The 27,900-nt window shown below is 37.6% G+C and overlaps 9 protein-coding genes across 10 annotated transcripts; 5 read left to right on the top strand and 4 right to left on the bottom strand.

Annotated features, from left to right (window-relative positions):
- The first annotated feature begins 194 nt into the window (after window positions 1-194).
- Window positions 195-3,043, top strand: LOC137574410 (FGGY carbohydrate kinase domain-containing protein). Of its 2 annotated transcripts, XM_068286704.1 has the most exons (7): window positions 195-304; window positions 709-933; window positions 1,020-1,888; window positions 1,948-2,098; window positions 2,157-2,231; window positions 2,546-2,764; window positions 2,824-3,043. In XM_068286704.1, exons 1-7 carry the CDS (start codon window positions 227-229, stop codon window positions 2,968-2,970), a joined length of 1,764 nt encoding a protein of 587 aa, XP_068142805.1. In that variant the 5' UTR covers window positions 195-226; the 3' UTR covers window positions 2,971-3,043. The 2 variants fall into 2 exon arrangements, with proteins under 2 accessions (XP_068142805.1, XP_068142804.1); XM_068286703.1 differs by lacking the exon at window positions 195-304 and having other exon boundaries at window positions 536-933.
- On the bottom strand, window positions 2,951-4,549 carry Mul1 (Mitochondrial E3 ubiquitin protein ligase 1). Its single transcript, XM_068286712.1, has 4 exons — window positions 4,353-4,549; window positions 3,698-4,281; window positions 3,424-3,631; window positions 2,951-3,341 (listed from the first exon to the last, which is right to left on the bottom strand). The coding sequence occupies exons 1-4, from the start codon at window positions 4,455-4,457 to the stop codon at window positions 3,222-3,224; spliced, it is 1,017 nt and encodes a 338-aa protein (XP_068142813.1). The 5' UTR covers window positions 4,458-4,549; the 3' UTR covers window positions 2,951-3,221.
- A 916-nt stretch (window positions 4,550-5,465) lies between these two features.
- LOC137574737 (uncharacterized) lies at window positions 5,466-6,555 on the top strand. Its single transcript, XM_068287143.1, has one exon. The coding sequence runs from the start codon at window positions 5,844-5,846 to the stop codon at window positions 6,474-6,476; it is 633 nt and encodes a 210-aa protein (XP_068143244.1). The 5' UTR covers window positions 5,466-5,843; the 3' UTR covers window positions 6,477-6,555.
- nSMase (neutral sphingomyelinase) lies at window positions 6,486-8,239 on the bottom strand. The gene is made up of 2 exons (XM_068286708.1): window positions 7,999-8,239; window positions 6,486-7,938 (listed from the first exon to the last, which is right to left on the bottom strand). Exons 1-2 carry the CDS (start codon window positions 8,037-8,039, stop codon window positions 6,663-6,665), a joined length of 1,317 nt encoding a protein of 438 aa, XP_068142809.1. The 5' UTR covers window positions 8,040-8,239; the 3' UTR covers window positions 6,486-6,662.
- Window positions 8,240-8,829: 590 nt separating this feature from the next.
- pzg (putzig) lies at window positions 8,830-13,007 on the top strand. Its single transcript, XM_068286806.1, has 3 exons — window positions 8,830-9,814; window positions 9,872-12,398; window positions 12,545-13,007. Exons 1-2 carry the CDS (start codon window positions 9,190-9,192, stop codon window positions 12,337-12,339), a joined length of 3,093 nt encoding a protein of 1,030 aa, XP_068142907.1. The 5' UTR covers window positions 8,830-9,189; the 3' UTR covers window positions 12,340-12,398; window positions 12,545-13,007.
- A 3,770-nt stretch (window positions 13,008-16,777) lies between these two features.
- Window positions 16,778-17,201, bottom strand: Cpr78Ca (Cuticular protein 78Ca). Its single transcript, XM_068287141.1, has 2 exons — window positions 17,187-17,201; window positions 16,778-17,128 (listed from the first exon to the last, which is right to left on the bottom strand). Exons 1-2 carry the CDS (start codon window positions 17,199-17,201, stop codon window positions 16,778-16,780), a joined length of 366 nt encoding a protein of 121 aa, XP_068143242.1.
- A 2,825-nt stretch (window positions 17,202-20,026) lies between these two features.
- On the top strand, window positions 20,027-21,163 carry Cpr78Cb (Cuticular protein 78Cb). The gene is made up of 2 exons (XM_068287140.1): window positions 20,027-20,181; window positions 20,753-21,163. Exons 1-2 carry the CDS (start codon window positions 20,170-20,172, stop codon window positions 21,161-21,163), a joined length of 423 nt encoding a protein of 140 aa, XP_068143241.1. The 5' UTR covers window positions 20,027-20,169.
- Window positions 21,164-22,914: 1,751 nt separating this feature from the next.
- On the bottom strand, window positions 22,915-23,444 carry LOC137574631 (pupal cuticle protein Edg-78E). Its single transcript, XM_068287009.1, has 2 exons — window positions 23,384-23,444; window positions 22,915-23,317 (listed from the first exon to the last, which is right to left on the bottom strand). The coding sequence occupies exons 1-2, from the start codon at window positions 23,393-23,395 to the stop codon at window positions 22,964-22,966; spliced, it is 366 nt and encodes a 121-aa protein (XP_068143110.1). The 5' UTR covers window positions 23,396-23,444; the 3' UTR covers window positions 22,915-22,963.
- A 3,216-nt stretch (window positions 23,445-26,660) lies between these two features.
- On the top strand, window positions 26,661-27,107 carry Cpr78Cc (Cuticular protein 78Cc). The gene is made up of 2 exons (XM_068287139.1): window positions 26,661-26,675; window positions 26,763-27,107. Exons 1-2 carry the CDS (start codon window positions 26,661-26,663, stop codon window positions 27,105-27,107), a joined length of 360 nt encoding a protein of 119 aa, XP_068143240.1.
- Window positions 27,108-27,900: the final 793 nt, after the last annotated feature.

Genomic DNA, 27,900 nt, shown 5'->3' with positions numbered 1-27,900 from the left:
ATACGGATTTTAGATTCTAAACCATTACAAATGTCGTGTTCTTGCATAAGGGTTAAATTGCGTTTTTTATGGTAACAGAGAGGGAGAGCGCAACGTTCTGTTAAATTTGAATATTTGAAATCCAGAGATTGAAAAGTTACTTTGCGTACATTCCATTTGTTTGTCTTTTTCCAAATTAATCAGGTGTGCTTATACAAATATAATTGTAGATTTATTAAAATAGAAAATGTTTAGGAACAAATTAAGATGCTTGATGGTATCAATTCACACTAATTTATCCAAGAATCCAGAATTCAGAAGAATTGTATGTAATTTATAGGATTTCACATCCACACCCACACCAAAATACAGTTAGTTACCCTATATACTATTGAAATCAACCCGCTTCCGTGAGAGATCTTGACAAACCCGTCTCAATCTTAGAATACACACTCCCAAACGCACACGACGAATTTATAGAGAAACATACATACATAGATACATACATATATACAGATGTGTGTATGTAGAATTATTCAGAGGGCAGAAAGAGCTAATGCCGCCACCTATATCAGGTTGCTGCTGCTGAGCTTATCAGTCCGTGTTCGGAGCTCGTCGAGTTTGGTTTTGTGCAGCATTCCTCTTCTAACCATTCCCCGCCCCCCCCCACATATACCTCCACCACTTGTTCCCATATATACTTTAAATAACATTTATTTGACCGCCAAGGTAATCAATAGGAGCAACAGCAGAAGCAGCGTCATGTCGTCTCCAACGGCAGCATATTTTGTGGGCGTGGATGTGGGTACAGGTAGTGCCCGTGCAGCTTTGGTCTCGGCCGACGGTTGTGTGATAGAACAGTCCGTGCAGGAGATTAAAACCTGGACACCAGAACCGGATTACTACGAACAGTCTTCGGAAAATATATGGCAAGCGATCTGTCAGGTTGTTAAGGTCGGTCAAATAAGACATTTCTTTAGATTTAGATTAGATTAACCACAGACTGTCGATATGTTTTCTATATTTGTATGTGTTTACAGCATGTCATTGCCGGCGTCACAAATAAGTCACAAGTGAAGGGCATCGGCTTTGATGCCACTTGCTCCCTGGTGGTTTTGGGCCAAAAGGGTCAACCGCTGACTGTTAGCAAAACCGGGGAGCCTGAACGTAATATAATACTTTGGATGGATCATCGTGCCGAGGAGGAAACCGCTAAAATTAATGCCTCGAAACATGAACTCCTTAAATATGTTGGTGGTCAGGTCTCCCTCGAAATGGAAATACCAAAACTGCTTTGGCTGAAGCGCAATTTAAGCCAGACTTTTAATCAGATCTGGCGAGTCTTTGATCTTCCTGATTTTCTTACGTGGCGAGCAACCGAAGTGGATACCCGTTCCCTCTGCTCGGTTGTATGTAAATGGAATTATGATGCCGCTAATAACACTTGGAATAAAGATTTCCTTAAAGCTGCCGGACTAGAGGAACTGTCCATCAATAACTTTCAGAAATTAGGTAGCGATGTTCAACCTCCAGGTAGAAAACTCGCCAAGGGTTTATCCCAAAAAGCAGCCCAAGAACTTGGTCTGGTTGCGGGCACGATAGTTAGCACTTCATTAATTGATGCCCATGCAGGAGCATTGGGAATGTTTGGTTGCCGTGCCGATGAGTCCTCCGCAACTGACGATATTCAAGGCAAAATGGCCTTAATAGCCGGGACTTCTACCTGTCATATGAGCATCACTCGACAGGCTTGTTTTGCTCAGGGTGTTTGGGGTCCTTATCAAGATGCCATTATACCTGGATACTTTTTAAATGAGGGTGGACAAAGCGTAGCTGGCCACTTGCTCGATCATGTCCTTAAAACTCATGAATCCTACAAAGAACTTAAAGAAAAATTGGGTGCCGATAAGTGAGTATGAATGAATCTATGCCTTGCCCATTCACAGATGTAATGTATAATTTATTCAGATTTATATACCAGTATCTCAATGGCTTGCTACCCCAATTGGCATTATCCCGTGGTCACAGCGAAATAAGTTACCTCACCCAGGATGTTCATGTCTGGCCTGATTTGCATGGCAATCGTTCGCCCATTGCCGATCCCACACTCCGTGGCATTGTATGAAACGCATCACAAATACCGATCATTTAATATAAACACCATTTTCTTTAAACAGATCACTGGTCTAGATATGACACGGGGCATTGAATCTCTAGCAATTAAATATTTAGCCTTTACTCAAGCGTTGGCCGTAAGTATTCCAAAGAATATTTTCTACTTTGTAGAAATTCAACAGAATATATGTACATATATGTTCAGATGTGCTATGAGTGTATAAGTTTATGTTATACTCAAACTTAAGATAGTCGATATCTGATATTGGCATATCAAATTGATAGGACCATAATTCTGATAATTTATTATGGCCATTTTAAAAGTAGATAACATTTATTTTTTCACTTATTATTTTCGAAGCCAAATGGGATTGAAAGACCCAAGGGTCTTACCTAAATGAAGTAGAAAAATCATAACAAATTTACAACTATATATTTAATCTTTTTGCAGTATGGAACACGACATATTATCGAAAATCTTTACCAGTACCAACGAGCTCCCTTTCATACTCTTCTCTTTTGTGGTGGCTTAGCCAAAAATCCACTCTATGTGCAATGTCACGCGGATATTTGCAATTTACCCGCCCTAATACCCAATGAACAGGAAATGGTTCTAGTTGGAGCTGCTGCACTAGGAGCAGCTGCCTCTGGTCACTTTGATAGTCTGGAGGTAAGTCTTCATCGTTATCAACATTGGAATAAGATTCAGAAAATATAAATTACTTTCAGAGCGCATCTAAAGCTATGGGTGGTACAGGGCAATTGCTCAAACCAAATGCCCGGACAGTAGAGTTTCATAACTCCAAGTACAAGGTGTATCTAAAGCTATTGGAAAATCAGCGCGAATATAGAAGAATTATGCAGCAAAATCTTTAATTAAGTACAACAAAGCCAATGCCAAAACAGTTGAGACATTTTTATATAAATAAATATGTACATATATAAAACACTCTTTACAAATTGTTAGTCATGAGTGCTTAAAAGGTCGGGTAAGGTGGGTGGCACCGGAACATGATAATGCTATATATACATATTGAGTATACACAAAAGATTTAAACAATCAAATCAATTTAAACCAAAAGCTGAGATACAGGTACTTCACGGACAATCTCATTAGAAACATAGAATTATGCAATAAATGCAGCTGCCTTGGTGTCAATGTTGCCACGACAAACTGGGCAGCTAATCGAGATTTTTTGTGAGCAATCCTCGCACATGCAGACATGGCCACAGGGCAGTAGAATTATCTGGGATAAATAAAAATATCAGAGAGAAAGTGCGTCAAAATAAATGGAACTGGGTTAGGTATAGGGGGTAATATGCACCAACCTCCTTTGGATTTGTTGAGCAGACTACACACAGCTGATCTTGGCTAAGTGTGTGTGGACGTGAGCGTGCACGTCTCTCCCGACGCTCTAGATCCAGACGATTGCGTATTTTCGCCTCTTCGCGTTCCTGTTTCTTTTTGCGATACAATTTGCTCACTATAATCCCCACTAAGACGACGGATATGGAGCTGCACAATATAATTTTAAAGCTGCAAAAGAAAGTCAGATTTAGATCAATTATCTCAAGGTGTAAGGTTCTGGCATGATGCACTCACAGCGTTGAAGATTTAGCATCTTCGAAACGTTTTATTAACGTCGATTTTGTGGCTGTGGTCAGAAATAGAGGTCCCTGTTTGGAGGGTTGCATGCGCAGTGTTTGTCCATCTAATTCCAATTCCCCAATGGCTGTAAGAAAACTTCCCTCGCGGAGCACTTCCTCTGTGGTCTGTAGGCCTCGTTGCCTCACTCCCGAAAAGAAACCAAATACTTGATCGAATATCGTAATTTTTGATGGTTCGTAATTGTCATAGACCATATCCACATCCAAGACGGCAGCACTCAATGCATCGACAATCTCTACGCCATATGACTGATTGCGCAATTCGAAGGGCATCTCATTGGTCGATTGATGCAACAGTTTGTGATGTTCCGTCCAGAAGCCGGCAAATCCCCTTGTCACTCGATGTTCATGAAGCTTCACAATTTGGAGTACACCACTGACACTGGGCACCAAAGTGCTGCGCAAGGGCACTCCAATCGGTGTCACTGTTCCACGGATTACCGCATAGGGAACCTTTTTATCATGCTGCTTCTCCACAATTCCTTTCAAATCGCCATCAATATTATATTGCGATGCCGACTAGAAAGGCATTAAACACAATCGTTAGTTTCAATTTACAAATTGTGAAAGAAAATCCAGGCAGAACTAACCTTTAGCACATTGGCGGTTTTTTTACAATGTACATATTCCCGGACACATAATCCCAAGATTAGTAAATCCACACCGAGTGCCAAAGATTCGTGTAAAACGTCCATAATTTGCAATTTCGTACAGAGTTATTTACAAATGTATTGCATATGTAGCGCAGTGTGACCAGTTTTTGTTTTTATGTATGTTTGACACTGACACTGACTCCAGGCCACTTGCACACTGGTCTGTTTAATGATTTTTAAAGTTCAAATCTTAATTCATTTTTTTTCTCGTGACTGAAAAGTTGTAAGTCTTTGTTACTTATTTTTTGACAGTAGAAAATTCAATATACAAATGGTGATTCATAAAATATCATTGACAATTATACAACAAACAAACATCTTTTCCATGTTTATTAAAATAAGCCTACCACTCATTTTGGTGACGTACATCCAGGTGTGTTTTACTTCAAATAGATAATAGTCGTTAAATATTTTTCGCAGCACATTTACTATAGTTCTATTAGACACCACATTAGGGTTTAGAAATGTACATATGTATGTCTGTTAGTAAATGATACTGGGTCTCCGTCATCCCACCAGAATGGAATATCTAGAGCCCTTAGTTCGCTATTTCGACTTTTTTCCGTCATTTCTAATTGGAGCAGTCTACTTTGATAAAGATCTTTTACAGTTTGTGGCGTTTGGGTAGTCAACTCTGTCTGATTCTCCACTTCCACTGCCCCTATTGTCTGATCCTCCACTGCCCCTATTGTCTGATCCTCCACTGCCCGATGTCCTAATTCCTGACGTACTGTTTTATGCTGCTTCAATGCCGGGCAATGGTTCTCCTGAATTTTGTGCCTCCTGGTTGTATGGCAGATTTGTGGTGTAGCTGCAGCAGTTACACTGGTAGATGAGTTCTTCACTTTTCTTTTCGCCGCACGAAAACATTTTTAATTAATTAATTAATTTTTTTGACGTTACAAAGCGTAAAACTTGCAAAATGCAACTCTGATTTTTCACCGTTATATTTTGCGTGATTTTGCTATGGAATGCGAATTTTACATACCCTTAAATATACCCTTCCTTTAGAATTATTTAAAACAAACGGCCACACTGTGAAAAAACTTGGCGACTCTTTTAAAAAGCGCGTCACCATTTTGTCTTTCTTTCGTCTGAATTTAAAGTCCTTGGATGATCTGTCGTACACACTTAACTTTCCCATGCCCCCAGTGGTGGACGCGACATTTCAATAAAAAGATTCGTGCTCAGTGAGAATCGCGTATCTGACCGATTTCAAAAAGTTTTACATCTATTAAATCGGAATTTAGTATGGCTATTTGGAAAAAATAACAAAATTAATTTCGCGCGGATATTTCTTTTACATTCAATTCCAAAAAATAGAACAAACATTGCTTTTCACGTCAGTCTAATTTGACACTTTAAGTTTAAACTAAAAACTGAAAATTCAATTTAAAGGAGTGCAAAGATTTTTAAGGTTTTGCAGCCATGGGTGCTAACAACAGCAAGCCGCATACTGTAGAAATGGCGAATACAATGCCATTTCAAATTAGTGAAGATGTTGCTGCCCGCATTCATAAAGCAACCCAAATGAATGACGCAGAGAACTCGGCAACAGCTGCAGCACCCATCAAATCAACGGTAACTCATAGCCCAGGATCTGGGCAACATTACTGTGAGAAATGCAGCAGCACTCCCACTACCACAATCAATCAAAAAAGTGGAACGGAGGCCTGCGTTTCCGGCCCTGCAGCTCCTCCTGCATGTGCATCGAAACCCAATCAAATGGTCGCTCTGGTTGCCTGGCAGAAGCAATCGATTGAAATCGAAGAATCACAGTTTGACCAGACTCTGGATCGTATTAACAAGCTCTTCGGGGAGCCTGTCAAGTGGGCTCAAGAATGCAGCGGTGACGTTTCGGATATGGAGACCCGTTTGGCCGTATGTTATCGTAACTTTCCGCATGAGCCACTCCAATGTTCGAAATTGGCCAAGCAATATCATAGTTTCGTTTTCACCAAGCAACTTGACATAGTGTCCAAATCTGGAACGGTAGATAAAGATGCCAAGTCCAAGGATTCAACTTCGGCAGGTGAACCTGGACCCGGAGAACAAAAATAATACATATAATTAAGATAATGATAGAGACCGTTATTTATTTGAATTGTGACAAATAGAATGTTTGTTTTGTATACGTAAATTGAGGCAGAGTCAGTTGAAAGGATTTTTGGATTTGTTGGTTGGTTGTAAATGCATGTTGAGCTTCTATACATGTATTAAATGTATTGTCGGCGTCCTGCTGAATTTTTAATAGAAATACTCATATTTCTGGGCATGTTGCAGCATCACTTCCATGGATTTCTTACCCTGCAAAACACCATTGCGTTCCATATAGTTCCAGATGGAAGCCATAAAAATGCAGAATAAAATAACACCAAATACGATAAATTTGAGGAGTAAAAATATGGTACGCATGCCAATGGGGGCGGTAAACTCCACCAGAAGGATGAGCAGGACAAAGAGGAAGGTAGCGGCACTATAGTAGAGTATGCGATCGGTATTTAATTGAAGCAGGGAAGCATCACACAGGGCCAAAGCCTCATGGAGGGCAGCAGTTCTCGCTGCCGGCTGAGACGTTGTAGCCGAACAGCTGGCATTTTCATCAACGGCTGGTCCATTGATACTGCCATTAGAAGGATTGGCCTCTAAATTACATGGAGCATCGCCACTACCTCCCCGCTGCTGAGTTATAGATGGTACATCTTCATCAACGGTTGCAGTAGCTTCGTCATTTGAAGCTCGGGTTAGCTTTATCTTGGCAAGTACTGCTTCATGATCGGAATAGCTGAATTTTTGACCTGGCACACGTTCTGGAAACGGCAACGAATACTCCAAAATCTCTGCGTTGATATGATCTGCTCCTCGTACAAATATATGATCGATGCGTATGCCTCGTGGATTTTTAGATAAGGATTTAGCTGATGTATATGAATTTCTCTCACATTCATTTGTCCGGAAGACGTCCGAAGCACAACTGTCCAGCATTTTGGATGTATATAATAGAACCTTATATGATATGTCTTGTGGTTGGGTATTCAAATCCCCTGCCAATATTTGAAGAACTGAATTTCCACGGGTCGCTTCAATAAATTGGGCCGTATCGAAAGCTTGGATGACCCGATGTGTTTTATACTCATCATTATCATTATCGTATTCTGCATGAAGATGAGCATTGTAGAGATGGACCATCTGATCACCAATCAGAATGCGGCACAGTCCCACTCCTTTGCCGCCAAACCAATCGGCATGCTGAATCCTATGGAAGTAGCCATTGACCGACCAAGCATGAAACAATGTACCCAAAATGGGATACTTAGATAACACCAGCAGGCCTGCTCCCATCACCCCGCTATGGAAATGATGGGCGTACGGCAGTGTACTCGCTGTTCCCTTTTGCAACTGCTCGCTGTCTAGCTGGGACCAGACTTCCTGCAACGAAACGATGTCATATTTGCCTCTGCTCAACTCCTTGCAAATGGCCTCTATCCGGAGTCCACGATCACTTGACACATAAGGAATGCCCCTGAATTATAAAACAATAACAAATAAGTTATTGTATACTAACTCCCGATTTGGTCCTTACCAAATGTTCAAGGTTAGTATGTTTAGCTCCAGTAGCAACATATTGTCTGGTGTTCCCGCCTTGCAGCCTGCTGCCACATTTGCTTGTTCGTGTAATAACGATAAGATTAAATAAGTTGTTGCTAATTCATAAACAGCAACAACACAACAACAACAACAACAACTACTATAGGATTCGCCCTAAAGAAAAAATTTTAAACAATTCTGAATTCGCTTAGCCAAATTTAACATTTTCGCTCAATAAGTCAGCTGACACAAGCTGGCCATTTTAAGGCTAGATAATTTTAGTGACGCCAACGCTATTGTTAACGTAAGAGGTCGCCAGTGTGTAAGATAATTAACATACATTATTCCTAGAGATACCATTAATGCGATAAAGGAGCATTCGTGTCACGACAATCGTATATAAAGTGGTAGAAGTTACAGCATGAATGACACGTCGAATATAATTAACTTCGGAAAGTGCGTGTCACGATAACCTCACGTGACACGTGTCACTTTGATTCAAAATCTTGTTTCTATTAACTATATATCAACATACTCAAGATGTTAGAACTTCAATTTTAATTTTTAATGAATGAAATTAATTCATATATACATAGCTAATTTATTAAATTAAGACATCGTATAAATTTGATAGAAAAGAACATAAATCTATTTACACAAAAAATGTTCGTTATGGATCGTACGTGTTGTCACTCGGCTAAATGTACCACCACTACCAACGACGGCCGCCATTTCCGTGTGAGCGAGATGACTAGTCTTACATATCTGTCATTTTCCAGGGCAGCAGACATGCTTGAGAGCGAGACGACTAGTGCGATTGTAACGTGCGGGCAGGCAAGCAGCAGGCGAACTGATTAACCCTAAAGAAAAAACTACAGCTAGCGAGACTTTAGTACAGTCGAAGTGACGCTGCCGCATCTGAGGAACGAGAATTAAATACAAAACACAACCGAAAGCAAAACAAACTAATAAATATAATAATTTGTTGTTTACGAAAATTAAATTAATCTAAATACAGACAACAAATTTCGTGGCAGAAGACTCAAGCTCAGTCATCGGCAACTGCTCACGACTTATCGAGAAAAAAAACCCGAAAACGAAGAGAGAAAAAAAGCGGCTGCCTGCATTGCGCGTGTTGCGCTTGAAATAGTTTTCAAAATTGAAATTTATATACATTTAAAACAATATGAACAATCAACTTACACCGGCCACTTTTCGCAAATTCAATAATTTGCTAAATAGTGGAGCTGTAACTGTCACCGGTCCCAGCCAGCCCCGCATATTGAAGACGCGTCTTGTGGTCCAGAGTGGTGGCGGTGCTGGTGGTGGAGTGGGTTCGGCCAGTTCAGTAGCTGGCGGCGTCGTTAGTTCCAATGTGCAACAAAATATCAGTGATTTGGATACAACTGGCGGGCAGGGCACCCGGTGCTACATTTGCGATGAACGTTGTGAGCCCTCGACAGCCCTAACCGAAATGTGTACCACGCACACATCCACAAAATTCCCGAATAAATTGGCCCAACTGGTGGGTGAGGGTTTTCTGGTCATCGTTTGTGGCGAGGATTATGTTTGCTCGCGTTGCACCAACTTGGTGAACTACTATGACCGCCTGGAAAACGATGTGGAGCGTGTAAAAACGAATTTGATCAGTTTGTTAAATAAGAAATATGCCATCAATGAGGATGTCGGTATAGAAACGGGCCCACCCATGAAAATGCAAAAACTAACGGCAGGAGCTGGAAATCGTTCTATTGAGGATAGTCCTGGCGGAGATTTGTTACGCACACGCAAAGTAGCACAAACTACATCGGGTAAGTTGTCTGGCAATTGAAGCAAGAAGTGATTTTAAACAACATTGTAATTTGCAGGTCAGTTAAAGGCTTCGAGTCAGCCCCTAACTCCCCAGGCTGGCTCCCAGCAGGTTCAACGTAAAGCCACCAAGATCTACAAGTGCACTTCGTGCGATTACAAGACCTCGGACATGCGTCTCTTCAATTCCCATTATGAGTCGTGCAAACAGCAGACCTTCCAATGTAAAACTTGTCGCCGGATTTTCCCCCACTTCGGAGCAATGAAACAGCACATGGTGCGTGACCATAACACCCCCATGGACAACACTTGCGCCATGTGCCACATCAATTTTGTAAACGACACCAGCTTGCGCAAGCATATGGAAACTAATCATGCTACCAATGTATTGGTAACCAGCACCACAACCATACCAGCTGCTGCGGCACCAGTTCAAGCAGCTGCAAATGCTGCTGCTGCTGCAGCTGCATCCAATGAGTCTTCATCCTTGGGAGGCGGCTCCGCCTTGTACACTTGCAATCATTGCCAGTTTAAGTCAACGGACAAGGGCATATTCGATGAACATATGCGTAAGCATATAACGGGTGCCAAACCGAAACCCTTCAAATGTCGTCTTTGCTCGCAACGTTTCGAGACACGCGATGCTGCCACCATTCACGCCAAGCAGCATCAGACGAATTACTTTAAATGTGGAACTTGCGCGATGACATTCCCCAAACGGGACCTGCTGGTTAAGCACTTTGAAGTGCATCAGAACTCGGGAAGCACTGCAGCTGTCTCACCAAAGCCAAATTTAAATACGCAAAAATTGCTCCAGGAGACCATTGATGAGGCCTTGAGTGACACGGTCCCAGCAAGTGGAGGAGGCGGTGCTGCCGCCGCTGCTGCCGCTGTTGTGGCCTCTGCCGAGGCAGAGAACAATATTCGATTCTTCTCCTGTAGCATTTGCTCGTTGACTTTCATACAGGAAACCTATTACAATCAGCATATGGAAACCCATAGACGTGACAACAAAAAGGCGGGATCAACAGCCGGTGGAAACACAGCACTCAATTCAGCTGCCACTGCTCTGCTGAGCGATGAGCCGGGTGAGGCTACGGGTAAAGCAGCCGGCGAGGAGGCCGGTGTAGAGCACTCCGAGGCCGACATTGAGAGCCTTTTTGAGAAATTACATTCGGAAAAGGCGGACAGTGGTGAGGCGGCAGCCAGTAAGACCAGCAAGAGCGGTGAAATGGTGATCACATCCCAGGCAGGCAGCGGTGGCATTACATTCAATATAACCATACCACAACCCACAGATGGCGAACAAAATCAAAAGGATTCGCCAGATGCCCCTGTCTCGGTAAGCATTGACATGCCAGTTTTGGATCAGGCTGAAGAGGAATCATCCCAGCAGAGTGCCAAAACTGCTGAGGTTGAATCCGAGGTTTCCAATAACGAGGGCAAATCTCAAAATGCAGCTGCTCCCGTATCTATGCCCAGTTTAGATGATGACAATGAGGCCTCGGCCGCAGCAGTTACTGACTCTGAATCTGTCAAGGCTGGAGCCGGCGGCGGGTCCAAGGCCTCAAATGAGAAATCCGCTGCATCCAAAACGGTGGAAGCCAAGGTAGAAACAGAATCTACTGCTAAGGAGACTGCTAAGGTGACGCAATCTGCCGCCGATGAGGGTGAAAAAGTGGAGGCTACCGCAGATTCAGCTGTTGCTGGCGATGTTGCCGAATCAGCTGAGACAACCCAAGGCGAAGAGGTGGGTGGAGCAGCCTCAGTTGAGGGTGAAGCCGCCGCTGCTGGCGGTGAACAACAAGTGGCCATGGAACTGGATGAAGCCATGCAGGCTCAAGTGGATGGTGGCCAGATCAAGTTTATTGTGAACGAAAACGGGCATTTGCTGCAATTGGATAACCACATTCTGACCGATGCCGAAGGCAATCAGATTATTGTCCAGGACCCCGAGCAAATCCAACAGTTGCTGCAAAGTGTTGGTGTCCTGCAGTCCGGGGAGGGTCTGGAGGGTGAAACCCTTCAAATGATGACCGATGGCAGTGGACAAATGGTCCTGGTTCATGGCGACAACAATGAACAGCAGCTGATTGACGCCTCACTCCTCAATGCTGAGGGTCAGCTTATTATCCAACAGGGACAGGATGGCGAAGAGGGTCCCCATGTAATTAGTGAGGATGGCACACGTATTCCCGTCTCCGTGTCCTATACCGAGGATGGTCAGCCCATTGTACAAGTCCAGCAGCAGGTTCTGGAGGCGGCACAAGCGGCTCAGGCTGAGGAGAAAGAAGCTGCTGCCGCAGCCGCTGCCGGCGAACCAACCGGACAAGAAGAAGCCCAGGTTTCTGAGGCATCGGGCGCTGGTACGGCGGCGACAACAACAACAGCTGCTGCCACATCAGCGGGTGGTGCTGCAGTAACAACCACAACAGTGGCTGCCACCAGCAGCACCAGTGGTCGTGCCTCTGGTGGCAGTTTCTTTGCCCTCGAGGAATTTACGGAGTCGAAACTAGAGTCCGACTAGGATTGGCTGTAGGGGCAGAGCCGTGAATATTTTACAATTACGGCATGCGAAGAGGAATGGTAAGTGGGACAAATGAATACCGATACTAATACTTGCTCTCTCGCTCACTTTCGTATACGGTTATTCAGTCTTTGTTATTTGCTATCTCGCTTATGCTTTATCAATTTGATTGTAATCTCGATTTTCTTTATTCTTCTTTTTGCAGGTTTTAGCAGATTCACAGGCGCTAGGCGCAAAGCTTCTAAAAATGTTTTTTTACACAAGCGGATCAAGGTCTTTGATGGACTTTTGCACATACACCAATACACACAATTACACTCACATAAAGACACACACACATACACACACACCGCCTATACATGTACCACCCATAATCACACTCTCACACACACACATGCAGACATGAATACATACAAATCGTACAGTTATTTGCATATTTTATACATTTTAGCTTATGTATTTCTTTTTCTACACTCCAGTAATGTAACCTAAAACAAACAAACAAAAAAACAACAACAAAATCAAACCGAAAAGAAATAATTTTTAATTACAACCTTTTGCTCCCTTCCCGTTTTCCTTCTCTTCATCTCACCTTCAATTTTATGAACCCGTTCGATATCCTACTCCCTAATATATAACTATATATATATATATATATTTGAAACCAATTTTGCCGGGATCTCTCTTTTTTCACCAATATAACTAGGTCTCGGAACGACTTTTTTTCTAGGCTTAGATTTTAGTATAGACAAAAAGAAAAACAAAACAAAAGAGAAAAACAACCGATAAAGAAACAAAAAAAGGAAACCTACAAGAAACCTTCACACTAAACAAACAAAAATCAATGTATAAACCTAGATGATAATATGAGAATTATTTGAATATTTTTTTATATGTATATCTATATATATATATATATATTCGTATATGAATACATTAAACATATGTAATTATATATGTATATATCTATATACATATAGATAAATATATATATATATATATATATACATATATATATATATAGACCTAACTATGATAACATTAAATAAAAATTGGAAAACACAACAAAACGAAAAACTTTCTTTGCTGCTTCCTACTCTGCCATTGGATATAATAATATAATAAATGAAAATCGATGTAAAAGCCAAATTGACACACTCCAACACAAAAAAAAAAAAAAAAAAAATACATCTAACAAGACATACATACATATAGGTATATATATGTATATGTCAAACAATTTGAAATATATTATTGTAAACGATGTGCAAAAAACAAAACAAAATATATAATCTCGTTTGGTATTTATTTTTGTTTTTTGGTATGCATGTAAATTTGCCTTAGATAAGAAATCTCGAAACATGATTGTAGATGATGTTGTTAATGATGAGTTTGTTGCCAGCTTTATCATATATGTATGTATGTATGTATGTATATAGTCCGCCAGGTCTGGAGAGAAATCAAAACAAAAAGAAACCGCGAATATGAACTTGAACTCAAACAGAAATTTTTGTGATGGGGCCATTCAGATAGAGGTTTCTGTTTGGTGTCTCTAAGGGCGAATGCCCCCTTTATGTGGAGCAGGAACCAAATTTCCATGACAGGTTGCAAACGAATTCTATGACAAGTTTACACATCTCATTTCTTCTTCCGCACACACAAAGTCTAAAAATAGATGCCATGCATGCACTTTGATGGAGGAAGGGTATCAAAGGACAACAGACAAGAGACTTTAATTACTTTGATTTAATTAAGTGAATTGTGATATCACATACTGGTATCCCATTAACAAGACAATTAACCAAACAAAATGATAGCTTTATAAATTCTATTGCCTACACTTAACTATTTATGTTCATATTTGTCATCAACTTGAAGTATGTGTGTGTGTGTGTGTGTGAGTGTTTTGTTTAATAACATTTAACAGCTCCACAGACATCAAAAACGGCTGTTAGAACATCAATTAAAAGACAATGGTATGGCAATAACTCCAGTGTTTGACATTTAAATCGGGATGTGTGAGACGCAAAAGCTATAGAGACACCATCATCGGACATCAACCATTGCTAGCTACTGGTTGATTATACATACATACATACATATATAGTATATGTATTTAGTATCTTAACCTGTTTGGCACGTGGATGACTCAAAGAAGAAACCCGAAACTAATGCTTAACGCAATAGTTTAAGCCTCGCAGCCACAATAAGTTGGCTAACAAATTGGCCACTCTTTGCATGTATGTATGTACATTTAGCGAAATGGATAGTAACTAATAGTAAATTTAGTTCAATTCTATTAGCCCCCTGTCCATGTCCTGGAGTCAAGTGTCGTTTAAACCTTGTTCTACAAATGACAAATGGCTTAGTTTAGTAACCAAATCGAGTTTGTCTAGATCAAATCAATGATTTTTTGAAAAGCCCCTTTTTTCGAAATCAATTCGAGAATTCAAAAGTTCTTGACTATTTCTCTCAGTACATAAGAAATCTTAACTAAAGGGGGACATGAATTATGATCTAAAGCCGGTTCCAGCATGAATTGGTTGCCCAAATCGTTGGAATATGTAGAATAAAGAATATTTATCTAGAGAGTTAATTTAATGTTTTCGCTGATAGAAGATCGCACGAGAATAGAAAACATTAATATTATGAATAATTCAAATTAAGAAGAAAAATATGTGAAAAAGAAACTAAGCAAAGAAAAAAAAAAAAAAAACAATTCATATTCATATTTGTTTTTGTGATAATTGTCAAGCAAATCCATAGATTCTTATTTGCTTATTGGTTTAACTTTTACCTTTACCCTTCAAGGACAATTGAAAATCTAAAATTGGAATTAGATATTTTTAAATTGAAATTTGGGGAATTCGTAACAGGTGCATCAAAAAATACAAACAAAAATACCAACAACTTGTTTGATGGTCATGGTTTAAAAAAAAAATAAAGAAGATATAAACAAACACACTAACAAATCGTGTCGATTCGAGTTGAGTCGGTGACATTAAAAGCATCAAGTTTTAATGAAATTTTTGTTTTATTAGTTTGCTCTAAACGGTTACATTTTAAATCACCAATCTTGGTCAAGATTATGCAACTGACCTTAATTAACACCAATAGACACTATATGTATATTATAGGCGCCTACATGGAAATCAAAAGTGCCATCAATTTACAGCAAAAGGAAAGTCTTCATCATTGTTGTCGTCGTTCTAAAAGGTCGTCGCATCGATTTTCGAAGGTTGCCCAACATTTGAAGATGTAAATTATATAGACTATAATACATACATACATACATATGTATTATATACATACTACTTTCTGGGTGTTAAGTGATCGATTTTTGCACACGCATAACAAATAGTTAAATTGTATTCATTTTTTTTGAATTAGCATGTGCCAAAAATATGTAGCTAGGAGTCGAAGTCAATGTTTTCCGCATTGCGAAATGAAATAAAATTGCAAAAAAACAAAAACCATCAAATATATTATATAAACTGTTTGCCGACTTAAAACAGGAATCAAAATGAAAATGAAAGTAAGCAAAAAATTGATTGACAAGTGATATTATATAAGAATTATTTATATACATATGTATATAGAAAGACCTGATTTCAATTGGAGGCAATCAAGTTTGATCTTCTATTGATCTTTGAATCTTATGTTGATTAGCAATATCTGCACTATGTCTATTTTAGATCTTTATTCCCAAGTGCCGAAATCCTTAAGGAATTTTCAAAATGAGAATCCCCATTGCTTTTAACGTAAGCTTTGCCCCTCAAAGTATGCAACATGCTGAAATAGTATGAATACTTTACACTCAAATTTGTCTATTACCAATATTTGCTAGAATCATTCATTGATATCCTGTTTTTTTTGGACTGCTTGCTGCATACTTAAGGGGGGCATTGCAATATTAAGCAAAGTAACTAGTTTCCACATTGAGGAGTGAGAAGTTCTTAGCCTAAAATCTATGACACTTTTATGACATAAGAATATTACAATTTTGTTATTTAATTGTGCTTAATTGTTTATAATATTTATTTTTGCTATAATTTGGTACGTTTCATGTACTTTGGTTTTATTGTTTTCTTTACTCCGATTGAGTACTGTTAATAATATTAAATTTTTGTTTTGTGTTGTTGTTGGTATTGTGTTTTGTCTTAGAGAGATTTGCATATGAAAACAATAAACATAAATACAAGTTAAAGTATATAAAATTCCACACACACACACACACACACACACGCACACAAAGACACGCACATGTAGTATGATAGATAGATATGTATGTATGTATGTATGTGTAACGGCGTATACAATTCATTATTCCAGACAGTCATTTAAAATGCAATTTATAATTTTATGCTAATAATGCACAGTTATCCATTGATCCAATTGGCAGACGGAGACAAAGAAACGACAGAAAGACGAATACACATCACCAACGTCTCGACTTACGCTCATCGACTCGAGGATGCGTTCGTATGTATTCCAATTGCCTAAGGACATGTGAAGGAATCGCTGGCAAATGATCACCTGTCGGCTGATAACCATTCGCATCCGCCACATAGGAGAAGGTGATGGGTATACCCTCACGTGAGACATATTGAACCACACCAACCGCACCGTGTTCATTGCCAGCTCCCTTTGTGGTAATGCCGTTGCTGGTTTGAAACTCAAACGAATACAAACCGGCCGCATTTGGTGGCACATTCTTATAGTAAATTGTTCGTTCAACATCCGCCACGACACTCGTTAGAAGGACAATCAGCGTTAGTGGTAGTTGCAGCTAATCGGAAATATTATAATTTCTTCATCAATTTATAATAGAAAATCGCATCACAAACCTTGCCAAACGACATTATCGAGACTTTAAACAATAACAACAAAATAAAACAAAAACAAAAATACCAATCCCAGAACCGTTAAAATTCGCAAAGTGCAATTTTTGTTATTTTCTTTTTGAATCGCTGAACAGCTGAGCTTGACTGTTAATTTGACACTGATGCCTGATTTCAAAAAATTAACAGTCAACAATTTTTTTTGTTTTGTTTGTTTTTTGGCAAACCAAAACAAGGAAGCTTTTCGGCTCTCTCCCACTCTCGTTTCTCTTGGTATGTGTTTCGAGGAGGAAAGTTCTATTTTAAATTTTGACGTCGTCTCTTCCTCTCTGTTTGAGTCTCTTTGACTGTTAGTCTATATAATTATGCATGTATTTGTATGTATATCTCTTTGTGCCATATTCATTTCAAAGTCAATCTCAATCTCAATTTAATGCAGGTATGCAAGAGACTGAGATGGCAACTAGTTTCCATATGCTTGAGCTTGATTTATGTGAAATTTAGGCTAATAGCTGTGACTTGTCTCTATTAGGAGACAACAAGTCAGAGAAGATTAGATTTTTTTGTTTGGCTATTAGACACAAACAATGAACATTTTTCGATTAATTTTTTTTTTTTTTTTTTTTGGTAGGTGTGTCCCTGCATTTTGGATCAATTCAGCAGCCATTATCAATCACAGTGGGGCAAAAATTTTGATAACATTTGATATTAAATAGAGTCTAAAACAAAGTCTTGTTTAATAGTTTGCCTTTTTTAAAGTATTGGTTTTCTTATAGAGAAAGGTCATGGTAAAGGCAAATTAATTAAAAATATATAATATGTTAATTATATGCTATTTTTTTTTTTTTTGGCATAATTGGCTTGAAATTTGATCAACGAATAACTTTTTTATTTTAAGCGTATATATATGTATAATTATCAAAGCCAAGAAGAAACTGGAAATGTTAAAGGTTTATTGATTTGTCACAAACAATTTATCATCGTTTCAAATCGTGTTTGTAGCCTCTGTCTATAGTATAAATTTGGGGGGCGGGGGGAAAAAAACAGTATCCACTGATTGAACATGTATTATTCGGTCAACGAGCGAGTAACTTCTGTGCGATAAGATTATTGCCAAAACAAACTGGTTCTAGTCATAAATCGCAAAAGTAAGAGTTAAACAAAAAACTGAAAAATGGCATGCAACACTTGCACCACTGTGCACCAGTGCACAAGACAGAGACCTTGCACGACTCTCAGTTATCACATTAGCATAACTCAATCATATTTTGATTTGATCGGCTTACAAGTTGCCGACGCCGGTGCTCAAGGTGTCAAAAACTGTTAAATCAATCAGCCAATCGGCCAATCAATCAATATTCTACATATATCCATATGCATAGGGCAATGCAATTTACATAGAAACCACATAGCCAAATCAAGTTGTGGTAAATCTTTCAAGTCCAACAAGTCATCATCATCATCTTAATTAAATAATGCCAAATAGTTTAGCCTTTAAGAATATCAGTTGCAGAAAAATTAACAATACTAATAATAAACTCGAAATACTAGATTATGAAAAATGTGTGGTAAAAGCGGTTTCTGGGTTCCAACAAACAAACTAAACCAAAATTCGAAATCCAAAAATCCAAAACCAACTTGACCAGTTCTTGTGTGAGATGCGTGTGTGAACTATTAGTTGGATGACCCCCCATAGGTGTGTGTTTATCACTCCCGTAAACTGCAAACCCATCCCCCCCCCACAATCCATTCAGCCATCACTCTTCACTTCACTTGAATAGCCTCAATCTTGTGGTAATCACATTAATTATATTAAACCATGTATGTATCGAAATATAGATATGTAAATCGTTTTATAAATCTGAAGAAAAACTTAGAGAATTAACATAAATGCTTCTGACAATCGACACACAAAAGAAGACTTGATTTTGGGCTGGATTGATGCTGAGAGTCTAACGAGAATCTTTTCAGTCTTCTTTTGGCTTCCAGCTGCTTTAGAACTATTACGATTTGCCCTCCCCCCTCTCTCGATACGGCACGATACGGAACTAAGCGTTAATTATTTTGTCAAAAATTCATAAGAAGAAATATAAATACAAAATATAAAAAAAATCGGTCGTAAAGATCGTCCAAAATTCTTGGATCAACATCATCATCATCATCGTCAACAACAATCCAATCCAATCCACTCAGGTTTCTTGTTTATGATTTGATGGCCTATTTTCTGTGATTTTTATAGTTTTTCGATTTTAATATTATTTTAATATTATCAAATTTATGTGCCTTTTTTTTTTTAGAGCAGGCAAAAGCTTCCGTATTAGAATATTATTATATAATCTCATTTATCGAGATTGCGATGAAATGTGGCCCATTTTGTTGGACATCCCGTAACAAATTGAAACTTCCTTACTTACTTAACTTTTTATCTTTTCGTTCGTCTTTTGTCTTTATAAATTCTAAGATTAAATTGAATTTGAAGAACTTTTGTTGACGTAACGGTAACATTCAAATAAGAGATAAATATTAATAAAGAAATATTAGCACAAAAAACTTGTTAGACGGAAATGAATGAATTGTTGTTGTTGTTGTTGCTTTTTTCCATTTCGACGAGTTAACAACAAAAGATGAAGCCCAAAACCAATTGGCATATCATATTATGGTTATGTTTTTTTTTTTTTTTTTTGGTTTTTTCATCTTTGTTTCTTTCTTATGGTTTATTGATTTTCGCTTTGTTTTTTCTTCTCGATTTGGATTTTTCGTTTCTATGCTTTGCTTTGCACGTTTGTTTTTCCTCCATATAAAGTTAATAAACAAATCTTGCCAGCTGGCAGTTGGTTAACCAACTTTGAACCTAACAGACGTCCAGTGTGCCCGTCCAGCGTGACCGTTACTTAGTCCGTGTGTTTGTGTGTGTGATAAGCAAGAGATTCAAATAAAATAGACAAGCAATTACAAATTTTTAGTTATCGCAACTTGGAAGCTGTGCATAATGCGACAATTTGTAAGTCAAGTGCTCAAGTGCTAAAACAGTTTATATATGAACAAACAATGGACTGCAATAGCAACAAAGAAAACTGGATTTACTTAAACGTTCTTGGGGTCAATCAATCAAGTTTAACCAAATAAAAGAAGACTCGGAAAATGCCATGGATTATTTACCTTCTAAGAAATCTTCTAACTAATACAAACAAACATACTTAACTATTTTTTTGTCACATTTTTTTTAAGTTTACAAATGCTTTTTGAACAAAGTCTTGTGAAAGTTTTAATAAGTGTTCTCTCAAATGTGAGTCCTTACAGGACCATCATGTTTGTATACTCTTAAAGAAGATGCTTGGAGCTATTCTAAGCAAGAGAATAAAATTTAATTTCAGCCCCAAAGTATGCAATGCATTTTTGTATTCACTGGATTAACAGAGCACTGTTAACTCCAAGACTGGATTAACAGATTCAAAGCAGGGATTAATTGAAATAAATAAACTAAAAATAAATCTTAATGAGTGAATTTCTCGAAATTTCTCGACTATTTGAAGTAATTAAATAATAAATTACAAACTCTCCCCTTTTTACAGTTGATATTGATGCTAACGATGGCTTTACTTTGGAGCGTTTTGGATGCGGCTAGGTTAGTACGTATACGCCGCATACGCCGTTTGGTGGGTGCCAGTGATCGTGATGCTCAAATAACAGACTTTCGCGTCTCACCGCTGGACGATGAGGGTGTCTTTAAGTTTGCCTTTAAGACAAGCAATGGCATCGATGTACAAGCAGCTGGCAATGCCCTGGAAACGATTGGCATATTTAGCTATGAATCACCCGAAGGGATACCCATTGAGACACGCTACATAGCCGATGAGTTGGGTTTCCATGTGGTCGGACGACATTTGCCACAACCGCCACCGACACCAGATTATATATTACGATCATTGGAATATATACGCACACATACCGAGGATGGCAAACTGAAGCCAAATGTGTTTTAATATTTCATTAAAGAAAAATAACAATAACATAACCCAGAAGAAGGCTGATCTAAACATAAATTGTAGATTTATATTCGTAGTTTCCTATTCTCTAGCTAAGTTTTTTTTTTTTGTTGCCAGTTGTTGTAAGTTGTCACTTCTATTCCCAAAACTCAATCCATACCCAATCCAAATCCAAATCCAATTACCAATCCAAACCCAACCAGTTAACCTACCTACCTACATATATACATACATAAGGCAAATGTTTTCATTCTTCACTATATACAACATAAATATCTATGTATATACATATATATATATAAATCATTCATTGTATTCTTCCGCAATTAATTATACATAATTTATTAGACTTACACTATCTACACTATCTACATATATATAACCATAGCCATCTTCAATCTTCAATGATACCATCCTACGTATCATCAACATCGTCATCATCATCATCATCATCATATTGTTCATATTATTTCTGATTTCTTTTTGTTGCGTTCTCTTCTATTGTCTGTCTGATTAATATACACTTATTACTATATTTATATATTCTAAGATACTGAAAACTCATAAAACTGGATGCGTACGTGTGTCTCTCTCGCTTTTCTTTCCGGGTAGCTGACCGCAAACACATTCCTCCGACTTGTTATCAAAAGAATGAAACCATTTGCCAAAATGCCTAGAAACAAGTTCGGCTATAGACGAACTTATTTATAAATCCAATCGTTTTATCGATCGATTAAATCATAAATTTACATGCATACATATACATATGCAAATTGTTCTCTTTATTTGATTTGAAACCCGTAAGTAAAATTGACATAACATTACTGCAAGTGCAACAGAGCGAAGGTCATTACTCTTTTAATTACCATTGGAAAAAGTAATGCTAATTGAGCTACAGTTAAATATAAATCCAAAATTAATGCTAATCAACAATAAGCTCTACCATTTTTAATGGGCATAATTTGAATTGAATTAGTGAATTCTAAAGAAAAAAAAAAACAAAACTATAAATGATCAGTTTAGTTTAAACAATCCAGGGACGGATCTAGGGGTTTTGGGTATTAACAGAAACGAAGAATAATCCAAGAAAGAAAGGATAACATTGTCAGCCTCTTAGAAAGATAATTTTCGACCTTAAAAAGATATTTAGAGAATCATTATTTAAATTTCAACAGACTAATTAAAATGGATCCCATTACATTCGTTCACATTCGATTTCATTGACGCATTCAGAACGCTTGCATCAGATTTTGGCCAAGAAAGTAGACAGACTGGAATATTAACATACTTATTTAGTATTTAATTATAATTTGGACTACTTATCACATTATCCAACCACTATTCACTTCGTTAGCATAACATCTTTCTTCTCGATTCTAGCCAGATGTACATAGTAGATAGCGAAACAAGTTATTGGTTTCCTCTTTTTGTCTTGTTTCGTTCAAGATTCACTCCTACTCCATATGTCATATTTTAATCTAAAAGAATTCTTTGCGCGTCATAATTTTTGAATTTGATTATAATCAAATTACCATGTTATGTGGGGCACTACGAAGGGGCGAAACTTGATGGGGAATCGGTTTGAAGGGGAGGTCGTTTGGAGAAATGTATAAATAGAATTATTTTTTTTTTTCTGCAATTTATTAACGATAACTACGTATGACTACAACGATGTGAGTATGTCTCCTTCAATACAAACTAATTAAAAAAAAAAAAAAAAACGAAGAAATATAATGACTTGGGGGGGCTGAAGGAAGGGGAGGGGCGATTGGTGGCCAATTGGAGATGCACATCTTATTACTGATCCTTCTGGGCCGGTGCTGGTGGATGTGAGCGAATGTATTCCAACGCACGCAGCACATAAGCGGGAACTGGTGGCGGTGTTGGCAAATGATCACCAACTGGATGATAGCCCTCCTCATCGGCCGTATAGCTCAATGAGATTTGCTCACCCTCCGGCGAGACATAGGCCAAGGCGCCGCGTACTCCATTGGGATTGCCAGCCTCCTGATATTGTATGCCATTGCTGGTCTCGTAGGCAAACTGATAGTTGCCCTCAGCATCGGATGCCTCGTTCTGGAAGCTACGGATCTGGGCATCCTTGTTGATATTATCGGCACAGGCAAACCCGATCAGAGCTAGGCAAAACAGCTGCAATAGCAAGTTCAAGTGGTCAAATCGAGCAGAGTGGGAGACTAGAAAGGATCTGTCACTTACATATTTGTACATGTTGGATATGTTGGATGGGAAGCTAAATCTTGTTTCGTAAGAAGTCAGTGAAGATCACTTGGCAACTGTTTACTCTGGTTAGCTGAAGAGTGGCTTTTATATGAAGTTCGATTGGAGCATGTAACCCAAGCAGCAAACAGGTTCCAATTGCTAAAGGGAGCAACACAAATAATTGCCAAAAATAAAAAAAAAAGATCCAACAACAACAAAAAATGGAAACAACAACTAAAATTCATTTCGTATTATCATATTTTCATAATGAAACAATGATCAACTCTACTTATAAAAACAAAAAGAAAATATACAACAAAAAAATTGAAGAAAAAAAAACATGAGTCATTTGCCAACAATTTAAGTTTTGTGTCGGTAATTCGGTTTCGGTTTCATTTAACTAAATGTTATAAACAAATATAGAAAAACAAAAAAAAAAAAAAACCCAAAAATGTTTCGGTTTATTTTGATTTCTCTTACAACGTTCAATGGTGGCGCCCAAGGGGCCCACTTTTAATTTAGTTTTGATTCAAATTTGAGTGGCAGGTGCTCTGGGGATCAACCTTTTGGAAAGCTTTTCGAAGATTCACAAGGTCAACCGCATCTGCATCTGCATCTATGTACATAGATAACTACTCCCCCCCTCCTCTAATAAAGTTCATTAGAGAAAAAAAAAATTATTCGTTATCCACAATCGTTTCCACTATCCCCGACGGAACTACCTTTCAGTATTGCTTCATTAGAGAGTATCTGTGTGTGTGTGTGTATCTGAGGTGAAGTTCAGCTTCAGTTTTGTTTCGGTTTTCAGTATTGATTGATGATTGAAAATGCTTTTCGCAAGAAATTAGCAAAAATACTAGTAGACACACATACATACATATGTATGTATGTGTTTCTATGTAGTTCCCATTGCTAATATCATCTGTCAATACGGAAAACAAATCAATTAAGAAAGGTGCTCGAAAAGACAATAATAAGTTAAAGCCTTTAAAATTACTTCCTCTTAAAGGGAGAGAGACAATGACAATGCCAATGGAAGTCACACATTTGTTTATTTTCAACTCAATTCAATTCAAAATCTGTTAACTTTGCCCATTTACATAATTTGATATCGTATGATAAGACTATATTCATGTCAATATGACTCTATCATGTGTTATCAAAAGATTTACATTTGTTCATTTTGTTTTTCAAGAATAGAATTATTTTGTTAATTAAGATCGTTAATCTATATACTCTTGTTCCGATTATATAAGATGCTTGTTTGAGATGATCTTAAGCTTAAGCTATTTACTAAATCGGATATAGAATTTATGGAAATAAGATCCACACATTATGAAGCGAAAGTTAGTAGATACAAATCAGAAAACAAATTATAAAATTTCACAAAGTTACTTGAAATCTTTAAAAAAAAATCATATCCTATACAGGCGGTTGTAAAATCTTTCAGTTAAAAAATTTGTTTATTAAAGTAACAGATCATTTGTTGTCAACATATATATATATAATAAAATGGTTAGATATTTTCCATAAGTTTCGAATTGCGGAAAGATTTTTAATCAATGGTTTATTCCATTTAAATTAGATCAAGTGCATTCTAGTTATTATCATCATGGTGGCTCAGATAATGGCGTTGCCTCTGCCCATGCCAAGGACTGAAAGCAAATGCATAGAGAATGTGGATGTGGATAAATGTATAACAACAACAACAACAATTCCTCGTCACATTCTACATACCCTACCAGATGGTAGAGAATTAAAAATTATCTATCATGTGAACCAATACGGATTTCATCCTGAGACCATTAATTGAATTCAAATAAAATTGAAAGTCATTTATTTTTTGCATAAAATTTAATTTTAATGGAACGCATTGGACACACCATCATTTCGTTGGTCGCATCTTCCAATCGTACTCCCGTATTTTAAATACTTGTTGAATTTAGAATAAAAATCACAAAAAAAAAAAAAAAAAAAAATCATCAAATAGTTAAACTTGTTTGCGTTTTATTTTGTTTTTTTTTATTCTGAAATTCCATTCGATTTCAAATTTTGTGAATGTCTCAAGAGATTCTGTATTAAGGTTTGGTTTGTTTTTTTGGCACATGTTTGGAGGCCCGAAAGAGTTTGAGATTCGGAGGATTGATGGACACCATTTCATTAGCGTTGTTGGTCAGGTGTTGGGTGTTAGGCCTCTTTTTTGTGTTTTGCTATTTAGATGACTTTTAATTTATGTTTCAGCTACAAATTTGTATGCTAATAAGCCTCATGTGAACTTGTTGTTGCCTCTCTTAATTAAATAATTCAACTGGTTCTCCCCCTCAACTGAAATTGAAATCGAAAACTGATGATAAATCTACACAAAATTTAATTTGGAATTTTGTAGTTTTTTTGTTGTTCCATTTGGGCTTTCAGATTTATGAGGGGAGACGCACACACACACACACACACACACACAAAAGCTTGGCTTGACAGGGGCGTCTTTAAATCTTGAAGAAGAAAAAACACACACACACACACACACACCGACACACACACAAACTAATGGTGACATGCGTCATTAAATCGTAAAAAACTATTAACTATTAAGTGCAGATTTGTGGAACTTAACAGCAGCCACTTTGAATGGGTTCAAATGGTATTTTCGGTTTAGTTTTTGGTTATCAGTTTCCATTAGCTGTTTTCCGAATACCCTTTATTTAATAAAAATGTTGTTTAAATATATCAAATCCTTGACAATATTTTATATAATTCAAGTAGATAAAGACCCATTTGATTCTACAACTTTTCGACTTTTATTCTTCAGTATTTAGCTTTTGTCAAGTCCTTTAAAAGTAATTATCTTTAACAATTATTTGATCAGAGATTTTAGGAGATTCAAGACATTTATATATATGTATATTATATCATCAATTAATTGGGCCAGTCTCTAATTTCATTGAAAACTTATGGATTTCGTTTTCAGTTAGTGTATCAGATCTTCGTTGCCTGACAATCATCTGCCATTATTATTTTGCCAGCGTTTTTGAGCTAAATATTTTTAATTTTTATTCACCATTCGCTTTTTTTTCCATATATTTGTTTTTTTTTTTTTTTTTGGCTGCTCAAACTACATATTAAGTTTGATATTTAGTCTAAAACGGCGCTGCTCGTAGCCAGATTAGAGACGTCGACTTCGGAGATACCACAAAAAAGTCTGCCTCTGCCTCTATATAAGAGCCTCAGACACTGAAGATCAGCTAAACAGTGTTCATTAGAGAATAGTACAAGCAACATGATGTTCAAACTGGTAAGGAGTGAACAGACACACACACACACAGAAGACCAATTCATTAACAATATATATCTATATATATGTGAATCTTAATCTCTACAGTCAATCATTACTCTGCTCGTTGGTGTCGTGGCGCTGGTCCATGCGGATAATATTAACAAAGATGCTTCGATTCTTTCCTCGAAGAATACTGAGCCCGATGCCGATGGTAACTTTCAGTATGCCTTTGAGACTAGCAATGGCATACAAACTCAGGAGGCTGGCAATGCCAATGGAGTTACCGGTGCCTTTACTTTCATCTCGCCAGAGGGAAACCAAGTCTCATTGACCTATACTGCAGATGAAAATGGATTCCAGCCATCTGGTTCTCATTTGCCAACACCTCCACCCATTCCAGAGGCTATCGTGAGGGCGTTGGAATATATTTCTACCCATCCACAAGTGTAGAAGTAAGTCGAGTGCTATTGCCCTTCAAAATAGCGCCTAGTCAACACAAGAAATCTTTTGGGCTAAATTTCCAGGATTTTAGCCAGCTCATAATAAACAAAAAAATATATTCAACTTGTAAATAAATGCACAAAATAAAAATTTAACAAAATACCAAAAACTTTGTATCCTTTTACACTCACTTAAAGAATTCGTTTTGCTTCTTGGCCTTTTCTTTTAACGTAAAGAAACATTCATTCATAATTCTCATCTCATCTCGTACACATGTCATAAATTCTCTTATCAAAAGTTCAATCATAAAATTTAAATTCAATTCGAGTTCATTCATAAATATCCATCTGTCCTCAATCTTTGAACCGATTGTTTTCAAAGATGATTACATCAAAATATTCATTGATTTAGATCTAAAATTAATCAAGCCGCCTAACCTCATTTTACATTGACGAAATGAACTTTAAGCCAATTCCCAATATTGAAAAAATTTTACGCTAAATTAAATGACCATTTGTGTGATCATTTATCATACAGAAATTAGTCGCATTCGGAGCATTATCTGTATATATACACATATCATCAGAAATGCTAAATTTATGCATAACATACTTATGTGGAAGCTTGCAGGGCCAACTAGTTACTTTGGAATCTTTATTTTATCTTAAATTTTTCCTTTTTTTTTTTCTTTGATGTTTTTGCTTGTCTCATTTTGGTATGAAAAATGTATTTAAAAAGTCATTTCCATGTAAATCGGACAGCTGACCGCCAAAGTCAAAGCCGAAACCGAAGCGAACTGAAA

The sequence above is a fragment of the Drosophila tropicalis genome, unplaced genomic scaffold (genome assembly GCF_018151085.1).
Source record: "Drosophila tropicalis isolate 14030-0801.00 unplaced genomic scaffold, ASM1815108v1 contig_463, whole genome shotgun sequence".
NCBI classification, from domain to species: Eukaryota; Metazoa; Arthropoda; class Insecta; order Diptera; family Drosophilidae; genus Drosophila; species Drosophila tropicalis.
The sequence above is the reverse complement of the archived record's forward strand: the minus strand, read 5'-3'. Positions and strand labels throughout refer to the sequence as shown.